This window comes from Pongo pygmaeus, chromosome 9, assembly GCF_028885625.2.
Source record: "Pongo pygmaeus isolate AG05252 chromosome 9, NHGRI_mPonPyg2-v2.0_pri, whole genome shotgun sequence".
Taxonomy (NCBI): domain Eukaryota; kingdom Metazoa; phylum Chordata; class Mammalia; order Primates; family Hominidae; genus Pongo; species Pongo pygmaeus.
The window spans coordinates 69,822,075-69,833,872 of NC_072382.2; the positions used below are offsets into that span (position 1 = coordinate 69,822,075).

The 11,798-nt window shown below is 49.4% G+C and overlaps 3 protein-coding genes across 6 annotated transcripts in view; 1 reads left to right on the plus strand and 2 right to left on the minus strand.

Annotated features, from left to right (window-relative positions):
* DNHD1 (dynein heavy chain domain 1) overlaps positions 1-4,211 on the minus strand; it is an 88,310-nt gene extending 84,099 nt beyond the window's left edge. Inside the window, exon 1 of the mRNA XM_063671199.1 lies at positions 4,090-4,211. Within this exon, the coding sequence (XP_063527269.1) occupies positions 4,090-4,126 (37 nt within the window). The 5' untranslated portion in view covers positions 4,127-4,211. The remainder of the gene's footprint in view (positions 1-4,089) is intronic.
* Positions 1,697-4,937, minus strand: TIMM10B (translocase of inner mitochondrial membrane 10B). The gene is made up of 3 exons (XM_054439219.2): positions 4,825-4,937; positions 4,527-4,622; positions 1,697-4,334 (listed from the first exon to the last, which is right to left on the minus strand). The coding sequence occupies exons 1-3, from the start codon at positions 4,858-4,860 to the stop codon at positions 4,158-4,160; spliced, it is 309 nt and encodes a 102-aa protein (XP_054295194.1). The 5' UTR covers positions 4,861-4,937; the 3' UTR covers positions 1,697-4,157.
* Positions 4,834-9,856, plus strand: ARFIP2 (ADP ribosylation factor interacting protein 2). 4 transcript variants are annotated; one of them, XM_054439215.2, is made up of 8 exons: positions 4,834-5,146; positions 5,918-6,058; positions 6,313-6,409; positions 7,116-7,234; positions 7,415-7,636; positions 8,177-8,334; positions 8,483-8,657; positions 9,107-9,856. In XM_054439215.2, the coding sequence occupies exons 2-8, from the start codon at positions 5,960-5,962 to the stop codon at positions 9,260-9,262; spliced, it is 1,026 nt and encodes a 341-aa protein (XP_054295190.1). In that variant the 5' UTR covers positions 4,834-5,146; positions 5,918-5,959; the 3' UTR covers positions 9,263-9,856. The 4 variants fall into 4 exon arrangements, with proteins under 4 accessions (XP_054295190.1, XP_054295189.1, XP_054295191.1 ...); XM_054439214.2 differs by having other exon boundaries at positions 5,958-6,058; XM_054439216.2 differs by lacking the exon at positions 5,918-6,058 and having other exon boundaries at positions 5,016-5,146.
* The last annotated feature ends 1,942 nt before the right edge of the window (positions 9,857-11,798 follow it).

The following is an 11,798-nucleotide window of genomic DNA, read 5'->3' on the forward strand; positions in this document are numbered from 1 at the left end:
TATACCAAATGCTACTGAGAAGTGAGGTAGTGAGGACTGGGAAATAACCACCGGATTGAAGGACAGGAAGGTGATCACCAAGGTGACCTTGGCAAGAACCATTTCAATAGAATGAGGGTTGCAGAAGTCAAAATGGACTGGGTTGAGGAATGAAAATGGGAAATGACTTGTAAAATGGAGAGGCCCAAACTATCCAACTGTTTTGAGAAGTTTAACTGTAAAGCAGAAAAGATGGAAGTGTAACTGGAGGGGAAATGAGGTATGAAGTGGTTTATTAACAGGAGAATCTTTAGCATGTTCAAACACTGATGAGAAGAATTCAGTAAAGTGGAAGTCAAAGATCCTCCAAGAGGGAAGGACTAAGATTCTGAGCACAGAATAGGCACTGGCTTTAGACAGAGGTATGCTTGCCTTGTTTAGACAAGAGAAAGAATGATACATATGTGTGGGTAAATAAGTTGTAGGATGTTGAGAGAATGACCGATAGCTTCTACTTTTGTCTATGAGGTAAGAAATAGTCACTTGCATAAAGTGAAGATAATGGTGTGGGGGAGTGATAAGAGATTTAAGAATGTTGGTTTGAAATAGTCATTGCAGGGGAAAGTTAAAATGACTAGAAAAATCTAGTAGGACTATGGGGCTGAGACTACATTTGAAGCTGATAACCATGGATTCATAGTGATATAAATCTGCTCTACAGTTGTTTCCTTGGGTGGCATTTAGCTGTCCAAATGCAGGTACAGACAAGTTTCACTTTATTTAAGGGTTCAAAAAGAGATGAAAGGCAAGGAAATTCAGCCTATTACACAAAAACCACTAGTTTAAGCTATACAGGAATCTAAAGAACGAAGGTACTAATGGAAAGCAGAAGCATTGGCTGCAGTGAAATCAGAGAATGATAGAGGGAATAGTTCAATAAACCAAGTGGAAGGAATATGGTCAATAAATAAGATGCAAGTATTTTGAAGATGGAGCAGTTTGAGGTGATGATAATGGCCAAGATATGACAAACGGAGTGAGTGGCCAAGACACAGTGGAAATCATCAGAGATTGGGCCAAATAACTAAGAGACAAAACACCAAATGAATTGTCTATGTAAATGTTAAAATATCAAGGAGTGGATAGGAAGACCAAGGGCTAGCTATTTAAAGTAGCAGGAGAGTAGTAGTAAATGAGAGTGGTAGACAAGTAATCAGAGGGTTGTATGGATGAACAGCCTCAAAAGAATGAGGCTTTGCAAGGAGTGGGCAGTTCTGAGTCACAATGGCAGGAACAACAAAGTATCTCCAACGTTTACATTTATGATAACATGATAAAGCTTGTCAACATTTATTCCTTAGTGTTGTGCTTGGAACACCATATTGCTCCCATTATGCCAATGGCTATCACTTTATGGTAAAACCTGAGGAAGACCAGATTATGGAAGGTAAAGTGGTAGGAATAAGGTTTTTCTCCTGAACACTGAACATATTTATAAACAGGAAAGAACCAGGACAAGACATTGAAATTTTAAGAAAGGGATTAAGAGATGGGTCAGACTGAGGGACACTTGTTTTTTCATGCCTAGAGGCAGGTTAAGTACAGATAGAAGCTCTCAAAGTTCAAAGAGCAAAGGCTTTAGAGTCAGAGAGATCTATGCTCCTAGCTCTTCTTTAGCAATTACTACTGTGTGACATGGAAGGACGGGAAGCACAGATAATTCACAATGGAAGTTTATTGCAAGGATACACACAAATGTTGATGTGGAAGGGTCCTCCCACCAGCAGCACAGTATCACAGGTCCCATCCTCCTATCTTCTGGAAGTCAAAAAGTTCAAACCCGTTTTACTTGCATTTATATTTCCCAAGGACAGAGTGCCACTCTGTGGGTAAGGTCCTAGTCAGCAACTTTTACCTTCCTAACAAACTTTTCTGTTCAAGAGATAGCAGCTAAAGGGGGCAAAAAACATGATTGGAACCACTTTTCTCAATAAGAAACTTTGTATAGGCCAGCCGTGGTGGCTCACACCTGTAATCCCAGCACTTTCGGAGGCCGAGGCGGGCGGATCACAAGGTCAGGGGTTCAAGACCAGCCTGACCAATATAGTGAAACCCGGTCTCTACTAAAAATACAAAAAAAAAAAAAATTAGCTGGGCATGGTGGCGCATGCCTGTAATCCCAGCTACTTGAGAGGCTGAGGCAGGAGAATTGCTTGAACCCGGGTGGCGGAGGTTGCAGTGAGCCTAGATCGCGCCACTGCACTCCAGCCTGGGTGACAGAGCGAGACTCTGTCTCAAAAAAAAAGGAAAGAAACTGTGTATAAAAGGGCCTTTTGGCACATTCTGGATTCTTGCTTCCTCATCTGTTAAGTGAGGTTAATACCGCTTACTTATAGTTGTTGTAAAGATTAAGATAAAGCATGACATCTACCAAAATCAGAACCTACACAAAGTGGGTGCTCAATAAATACTATCTTAAGAGGCAGCCTGCTGTGTAAAATGAACATGGACTTTAAAGTCAGATCTGCACTTTAATACTGGGTCTGCTACTTGAGAATTTCAATTTTCTGCTCTGTAGATAGGGCAGAACATCTGCTTTGCAGGTAGTTGTAAGAAGTTTTAAAATTATTACTGTGGAAACCTATGTCTAAGAGCTTCAATTTCTCTAAAAAAGGAAACAGGGTCACCTGATGAGGGTGGGGTATGGGATTAAGGACAGCCGTAGAGGTGTAAAATAACTGCCATGGTAGCCATGGTAATTAGAAAAGGAAATGGACCAGGAACCCATAAAGGTGTGTGTTGGTGTGACTGCATGACTGCGTGTTGGTGTGAGAACTTGGCTGAGGTTGGAGGCCTTGAATATTTAGTGGCATTCATTACACAACTGTTTTTCTCTAGCAGTTTGAATGGAGGAATGGAAAAGACAGAATAAGTGGAATGATACAAAAAGATGGCCAATGGTGGCAAGAAAATGGGGTGATGGAACGATACGCTATCCAGGCCGCTAAATACAGCAGTAAATTACACAAAGTTGGGGGGCAGGGGAGGAAATAATGAGAAAAGAATGGAGAGGCTGGAATTAGAAATCACAGAATGTACTCAATGGGACCAAGGTGGGGCAGATGATGGAAAGCTGGATTTAGGAGTTTCTAGACGAGCAGTGAAACATTAACATAGCATTAAAGAAGTCCCGAAGATTTAGTTTATCCTTTTTATCATAACCATTGCCATCTACTTCTCCCATCAGTTTCTCTTCCTCGGATTTGGCTGTATTGCAGAATATGGTCCCCAGCTCTCTCCCTTCCTGATTGCCCCTGAAGACAACCACACAGACCTTTGTTCAAAGGTTTTACTGCTCATCCTGAGAAGACTGTACATACTAAGAAAGTAACAACCTGGGGAAATGGCTGAAGTTCCAAAAGACTCCAGACTTCTTACAGGTTTCATCACTCTTCTGTGGCCACAAACTTCTCGAGGAGGCAGTGCCCAAAACCCCTGTGGTTTTTTGATCCGTTGTACTTCGATAGCTCCTCCTTTCCCTAGATCCAGCAGAACTCTAGACATATAAGCCATAGTTCACAAAACAACAGTTATGAACCAACAAATACTTGGCTCACGGTTATGAGCCACTGAAGTCAGTCAGACTTAAGGACAACTAGACAGAGCTCTCATTTTCTGTCATCTGGGCAGGAACCAATCTCCTGTTGTATCAAATGGCCTTCTGGTACATTCTGGAATCTTGCTTCCTCATCTGTTAAGTGAAGCTAATACCCCTTACTCATAGTTTTGTTGTAAAGATGAACTAAGATAGAGTATGACATATTACCCGTTTTAAAATTGTACACACAGACCCTGCTTTAACCAGATGCCTGCAAATGCTCAGGTTTTCCTTCTACATACGGAAAACAATTTCTCAGCTGCCAGGGCTGAAGCCAGCAGATATGCACTAAACGACAGAACAACGGATTGTGCCAATAAAGTAGGCAAAGCTTCCTTGCCCAGAATATAAATCAAACTGAGTAAAAACCGGGTATGTTAGCTCCAGGAAAAGGAGCAAGGACACCCAGCTTTCAGGCAACCTCGAATTCTCTCTGTTTAGGATTCACCAACCCCAAGGTCCACTGGGTCCTTCAATCTGAGGGTCCATCCAGGGCCTTCCCTCCTGGGGTTGGGGATGGCTAGCTGCCTGATGGAGAGACCCCAGGCTGTTCAGCAGCAACGCCTGGCACAGCCGAGGCAGCCTCGTAGTCTGCGATGCGGCGCTGTACCAGGGCAGGCATGAGCTGCACGTAAGCGGCCATGAGGCGGTGGTTGGAATGGATCAGCTTCCCAGCACAGCTGTGCAGACAGGCCTCCTAGAAGGAAGATAGGGTTTAAGTGGAGGATAAAGGTGCCCTGTCGGGCCCGCCTCCTTTCTTCTCCATGCCCAGCCTAGGGGTGAAGGTCGTGGAAAGGCCAGGGCCAGAGGTACGGGAAGTGGGGTGAGGAGGGAAGCAGTCTACCGCTAAACTCTGTTTGCAGCGCAACGTCCCTACACAGTTCCCCACCTCCTCAGCGTCCAGAGCTCGGTGGTGCAAGCTGGGCACACAGCGCTGGAAGCAGAGTTCTGTCATCCGATTGTAGACCAACAGGAAGTCACGCAGCTGAGAGAAAAGGGGGACCACAAACTCAGCGATAAGGGCCCCACACTTCTAGTCAAGGTCGCGCCGCCCAAAGTTTCCCAGGCCCGTGCGCCATAGCCCGAAGTTTCCAGCCCTCAAATCCCTGGCTCTATGGGGGGTCCAGCGATGTGTGCAGGAATGCGAGCTGAACGTCTGGCCCCGAAACGACTTAGCTCTCACTTACGTTTCTCAGTTGCTGTTGCTGCTGCTGCTGCTCCATCACGCCACCAGCGCATGCCCTACGCCACTTCCGTTTCAGCTTCTCGGTGCCGCCCCGGAAGTAACTTCTCGCTGATCTCCAGAACTAGCTCGAGTATCGCCCTGCCCTGGCTGCGACGTCACCTCCGCCCTTATAATCTGCGACGTGGCCGGCTTCTTCTGCCCGGAGAGGACGTCACTTCCGCCGAGTCCCTGACCTGCTGCTAGGATCGCGACGGGAACTGGAGCCTGAGGTGTCCGCGCGGCCCGGGCCTGGCGCCCTGAGGGGAAGAGCGGCCCGGCCCGAGGTGAGAGGGACATGCTTGGGCGACGGGAAGTTGAACGCACAAACTTGTCCAGAGGGCAAGATGCCCCGAGCCCCGGGGAAGGATGAGGACACACCTGATGTCCAGGTGTATGGGGGTGGGGGCGGGGACTCACACACCTGGGAGACATAACTGACTGTGGAAGGGTCACCGATATCCTGGGAGAGAGAGGCTTTTACCAGAGACTGGGAACATACACCAACTGATCTAACTAAGGCCTGGTGGGGAGGGCCCGAGGAAGAGGAGGTGTATGAGACGGAGGAGGGGAGACCCCCTGAAGGAAGGGGGAAGAAACACTAAAGGAGTGTGAAAGGCCAAGCAATGGGGAACAAACCTGAATAGGGGGGTGAAGACCTGAGCCCTGGAAAGGGTTCATCTCCTGCTCAGCATAAACACGCCTGCATGGAGATAAGTTCTAAGAGAGCGGACTTTCCCTCTTCACTGTTGTATTTTCATTGTCACAAATAGTGCCTGACACATAGTAGGCACTCACTAAATGTCTGCTGAATGAGTGTAGAAATAATCACCAGAGTCGTGGTGAGGTTGGGGGCTTGCGAGAAGACACCGTGCTTTGGTGTGCCTGTGTACAAATGTGCGTTTTGGAGGGGAGAAATACATATACCTGAAGAAAGGAATGAGGGCCAAACGCTGGGACACTCAAACCCTGGGACAGCCTTTAAAGAAATGACAGAGGAGGCCTCCTTCTTCTAGAGTGCTGGCCAGTGTCCAGAACTTCTGTGTTGGGCTTTGCAGGGTGCTGGGGTGGAGAGTTTTACTCCAATACCTTTCCTAGCCATGACGGACGGGATCCTAGGGAAGGCAGCCACAATGGAGATCCCTATCCACGGGAATGGCGAAGCCAGGCAGCTTCCTGAAGATGATGGGCTGGAGCAGGTGCTTCTGTTTGATTCTTCTAATTGTTTCAATTTAGGAATCCAATTTATAAATCCTGGGTTCTCACCCTCCATTCCAGTAGCCTTCCCCTGACTTATCTGACTCCCTTCATTCTTTTTACATATCATTTTGATTCTGTGCAGACTTCCCTTGTGTACTGCCTTTATGATGCTTGAATCCAAACTTGTTCCCACCTCCAAAATGCTTCTGCAGCCCCTATGTTCCTGAAGCAACTCCTCTTCTCTGGCCTATAGGACCTCCAGCAGGTGATGGTGTCAGGACCCAACCTCAATGAAACCAGCATTGTGTCTGGTGGCTATGGGGGCTCTGGTGATGGACTCATCCCCACAGGTATGAATGTTCAGAAACAGGAATCTTGGGTGGAGGAGGGACAGGAATGGTTTGGGGAAGCATAGGATGTGTCTAGGAAAGCTTGAATTATGTCTGGAGATCTTGGGAACTTCTGCTTGTAGGAACCCCATGGACTCTCCTCAGCCCAAAAGCAACTCCCAGCATTGTCCATCCATTTTCCTTTTGCCACTTAGCCCCTTAAATGGCTCATTTGTCCTTTCCCTGCCACCACCTGAGTCAAGTTAAGACCTACTTCACAGGAATGCCCCCGCTCTACAGCTTGAGGCTGAGTTGGAACTTTGTGAGGCTTCTCAGAATTTTTAGATTCTAAAGTTTAGAGGAACAAACAGCCCTGAATCTCACACTAAGATTCCACATGGGAATGCAACCAGGTTTCTTGTTATCATGACCCACCATCCTTGACTCCTGCTGCCCCCAAACTCAGTGTATTTTCTTCCTCTGCCCCTGTACACCAACAACTCCCTGCAAACCCCTCCTTTATCCCCCAAGAAGGCCATATGTATATCAGGATTTGGTTCTCACCATGCAAGGTTCGAGTTCCTCCTAGTAAGCAGGAGCATCCAGTTGTCTCTAGCATCTCCTTCAGGGAAGTCAATTTCACGTGCTGGAAGAGAAGTATGGGTGGGGCCACAGAGGTGTCTGGTGTATCTGAGAGAGGCTGGTGTCAGAGAACTTGATCCTTTAGGGTCTGGCCGCCATCCATCTCACAGTACCACTCCTGCTGGCCCTGGAGATGAGGTGGCTCGGGGCATTGCTGGAGAAAAGTTTGACATCGTCAAGAAATGGGGCATCAACACCTATAAGGTAGGATTTAAGCACCTCTCCCTTCCCCAAAACTCCTTAGGGGTACCTTTTTCCCTTTTCCTCATGATCGTAATATCCCGTATGTGGCTGAGAGTAGGAGCCTGGGGGGTGCTGGGGTAGATACCTGTTGTGTGGGGAGGCTGTTAGGGTCTCTGATCTATTCCCCCATTTCCCAATCAGTGCACAAAGCAACTGTTATCAGAACGATTTGGTCGAGGCTCACGGACTGTGGACCTGGAGCTAGAGCTGCAGATTGAGTTGCTGCGTGAGACGAAGCGCAAGTATGAGAGTGTCCTGCAGCTGGGCCGGGCACTGACAGCCCACCTCTACAGCCTGCTGCAGACCCAGCATGCACTGGGTGATGCCTTTGCTGACCTCAGCCAGAAGTCCCCAGAGCTTCAGGTGCCTCACCCAGACCAAAGAGGGTGGGGGAACTGGGCGTGGGCCCTCCCAGGCAGTCATTCCTCATCCTCCCTCCCTCCTGCAGCCCACAGGGAGAACCCCTTCAGGGTGGGCCCAGCCCTACCCCCAGCAGCACTCACCTGTGGAGGCAGCCTAAGGGTTTGTACAGAGGTCCAGAAGTTGGAGGGGGTGGGGGAGGGGGCACACTAGGTGCCTCACAAATAACCCCTCTCTGCATTGGGGAGAATGCCGTCAGTGCTCAGCCTAATCAGAGCCCCTCCCCTGTTTGCCACATTAGCTCTCAGACTGTTCCAGTCTTGTGAACTTACCCAAGAATGCCCACCACCCACATTCCTACCCCAGGTATCCCCAGGGTGATCCCACTAACTTTCCGGCTAAGAGAGCCTTGCTGGAGGCAGTCCTTGGTTGTTCCAGTTTTGCTGGCTGTGTCCTCCCCGGGGAGGAGGGGAATAAAGGGCTCTACAGCTCCAGTCAGGTAGGGAGTGTTATTCAAGGTCTGTTCCTCCCTTCTGCCCTCAGGAGGAATTTGGCTACAATGCAGAGACACAGAAACTACTATGCAAGAATGGGGAAACGCTGCTAGGAGCCGTGAACTTCTTTGTCTCTAGCATCAACACATTGGTCACCAAGACCATGGAAGACACGCTTATGACTGTGAAACAGTATGAGGCTGCCAGGTGTGGGCACTGGCAGGGCTTAGGGTTTGGGGAGTTGGCTGGCATGGGTGGAAATTTGGGCATTAGGGGCATAAGAATTCAGGAAGGAAAGGAGAGTATGTGTTGAGGATAAAGGGGTGGAGACCAGCCTTTATCACCCCCTCCCCAGGCTGGAATATGATGCCTACCGAACAGATTTAGAGGAGCTGAGTCTAGGCCCCCGGGATGCAGGGACACGTGGTCGACTCGAGAGTGCCCAGGCCACTTTCCAGGCCCATCGGGACAAGTATGAGAAGCTGCGGGGAGATGTGGCCATCAAGCTCAAGTTCCTGGAAGAAAACAAGGTGCCAACCCCATCCCCTTGACCCTAGCCCACCTTTCCATCTGTAACACTGACCTTCCCCTCAGACCCTCCCCATTATTGAATGAGGAAATGCAGCCTAGCTAGGGAGTAGAGTGTTTACCCCCTCAACCCCTGGGCCTTTCCAGATCACCCTCCCACCAATTCCTGGCCCTTTCCTGTTGGAGGATTTGGCTGCTGGTCCCAGGAACATAACTGGGAAAAATCACCCCCTGAGCTGGGGTACTAAAACCTTAGGCCCACAAATCCAGTGAGGTTTCTTCCATCAGACTGACCCTTCTCCTTTGACTCCCTGGGTAGAGTTCAGCCCCTACCCCAAAAGCACCATCAGAGCAGAGTCCTTGTGCCCCTGGTCTGTGCCTGGGCTCAGGCTCATAGACCCTCAAGAAGGGCGCCTGAGTCCAGCCTTAGCTGACCCTGCTGGACCCCCAGATCAAGGTGATGCACAAGCAGCTGCTGCTCTTCCACAATGCCGTGTCCGCCTACTTTGCTGGGAACCAGAAACAGCTGGAGCAGACCCTGCAGCAGTTCAACATCAAGCTGCGGCCTCCAGGAGCTGAGAAACCCTCCTGGCTAGAGGAGCAGTGAGCTGCTCCCAGCCCAACTTGGCTATCAAGAAAGACATTGGGAAGGGCAGCCCCAGGGTGTGGGAGATTGGACATGGTACATCCCTTGTCACTTGCCCTCTGGCTTGGGCTCCTTTTTCTGGCTGGGGCCTGACACCAGTTTTGCCCACATTGCTATGGTGGGAAGAGGGCCTGGAGGCCCAGAAGCTGCTGCCCTGTCTATCTTCCTGGCCACAGGGTTTCATTCCCAGATCTTTTCCTTCCACTCCACAGCCAACGGCTATGACAAAACCACTCCCTGGCCAATGGCATCACTCTTCAGGCTGGGGTGTGCTCCCTGACCAATGACAGAGCCTGAAAATGCCCTGTCAGCCAATGGCAGCTCTTCTTGGACTCCCCTGGGCCAATGATGTTGCGTCTAATACCCTTTGTCTCTCCTCTATGCGTGCCCATTGCAGAGAAGGGGACTGGGACCAAAGGGGTGGGGATAATGGGGAGCCCCATTGCCGGCCTTGCATCTGAATAGGCCTACCCTCACCCACCCACCCAGTTTAATTGTGCTTAGAGCCCAAGAAGATTGGGATCTAGCACTAGGAATAAACCTTTCATAAAAGCAGGCCCAGTGAGGTCAATTTGTGGGGGACTCTAGGAGGGTGGCCTGGGTGGAGACATGCTCAGTCTAATCAAACACCAGAACCCTATCAAGTCAAAAGAGCTGGGGCCAGGCAGCTGAAGTCACAGGTTTCAGAGATGGTTTGAAGGCCCAGTCTTCCCTCCCAGCCTCAGTTGGAGCCAAAGCTTTGTCCTTTAGCCAGCACCAAGATAGCTATGGATCTTAAGAGCACCAGATCCAGAGGGGGTTGGGTTTGCTGACCTTCATCATCCATTCATTCATACAGCAAATATTTACTGAGTGCTTTCATTTGCCAGGCACTGCGTTAGGCCCTGGGGAAACATCAGTGAATAAAACATGGTCCCTGCCCACAGTGCTTAGGGCCTATTGGGGGAAAGAAACAAGTAACCAGGCAACTACAAAACAGTGATAAGTATTAGGATACAGAAGTACAAGGCGCTATGGGAGCACAAAGGAGGGGCATCTGGCATGGACTGGAGTGGAAATGGGGATGTCAGTTTGAAAGCTGAGACCTGGCCAGGCGCGGTGGCTCACTCCTGTAATCCCAGCACTTTGGGAGGCCGAGGCGGGCAGATCACTAGGTCAGGAGATCAAGACCATCCTGGCTAAGACGGTGAAAACCCGTCTCTACTAAAAATGCAAAAAAATTAGCCAGGCGTGGTGGCTGGCGCCTGTAGTCCCAGCTACTTGGGAGGCTGAGGCAGGAGAATGGCGTGAACTTGGGAGGCGGAGCTTGCAGTGAGCCGAGATCTCGCCACTGCACTCCAGCCTGGGCGACAGAGCGGGACTCCATCTCAAAAAAAAAAAGCTGAGACCTGAAGGGTGAGTGGATGACAAACAGGCAGGGTAAAGGGAAGAGCATCCCAGGCAGAGAGGCCAGCATATAATGAAGGCTCTGAGTAGGAACTGGGAGGAATTGCTTGGAATGAAAAATGAAGAGGGAGTGGCTAGATGAAGACTGCAGGCTGGTTAAGGACTTTTGGCCTCTGGAGAAGGAGCTGAGAAGTGTTTTAAGCAGAAATTTGACTACGTGGGAGAAGCATAGAGTTGCGAAAAGTAGTCCTCTGAGGCTTAAGATAGTGTCATCTAGACTCCAGTTCCCTCATCTTGGGTAGTATAGTAGCCCCAGCCCAAAACTGCAAGCACGATCCCCGTCTAGGTTTCCTTCACAAGCACTGGAGCATCCTGTGCTATGTGCTGAACTCAGGTGGATAAGAGGTTGCGGCGGTTCCCAAAGCTCCTGCTGCACCCAGGTGTTGAGCCTAAATCTGAACCTTGTGGAGAGGTCACAAGAAAGCTCCCTAACAGCACTTTGGTTTAGTCAGGGCTAGGTGTCATCACCTGTATGCCCTTTGGCCAAGGAAACCAGAATTTTTCAGGATTCTCCCCACCTCTGGAAGGCTGGAGGAAGGGGAAGACCCACTCGGCAGATTCCCATAGTGCAGGGATCCTCACAGGTATGACTTTGCCCTTTGTCATGGATACTGCAGCTCCCAGGCAGTCTTCTGGGCTTTGGTCAGCCTGCAATCATCTGACTAGAGCTTGATTTTTGGGGCAAGGAAGGTGGGCCTCATATGAGCTGCCACTTAATGGGCCACTGGGGGTTTTTCAACATGAAAGGTACTGAGTCTCCAAATGCTGGTTGTAGGGCCTAAAAACAGGGCTCAACTCCAGGTTCTGCCACTTTCTAGCTGAGTGGTGAGGGCTAACATCTGGGGAGCCAGATCCCTATTTTTTCCCATTGTAAAATTGGGCTAATAAAAGACCTACCTACTGACTATTAATATATGTAAAGTGGCTAGTTCTGTGTCTGGCACATAATAACCACTCAGTCCCCGTAAACTGTTAACAATTATTTTCCACTTGGGGCTGCTTTTTGCACAAGGCGATGATTCTGAGAATTGTCCAGTGTCTTTGGTGTGAG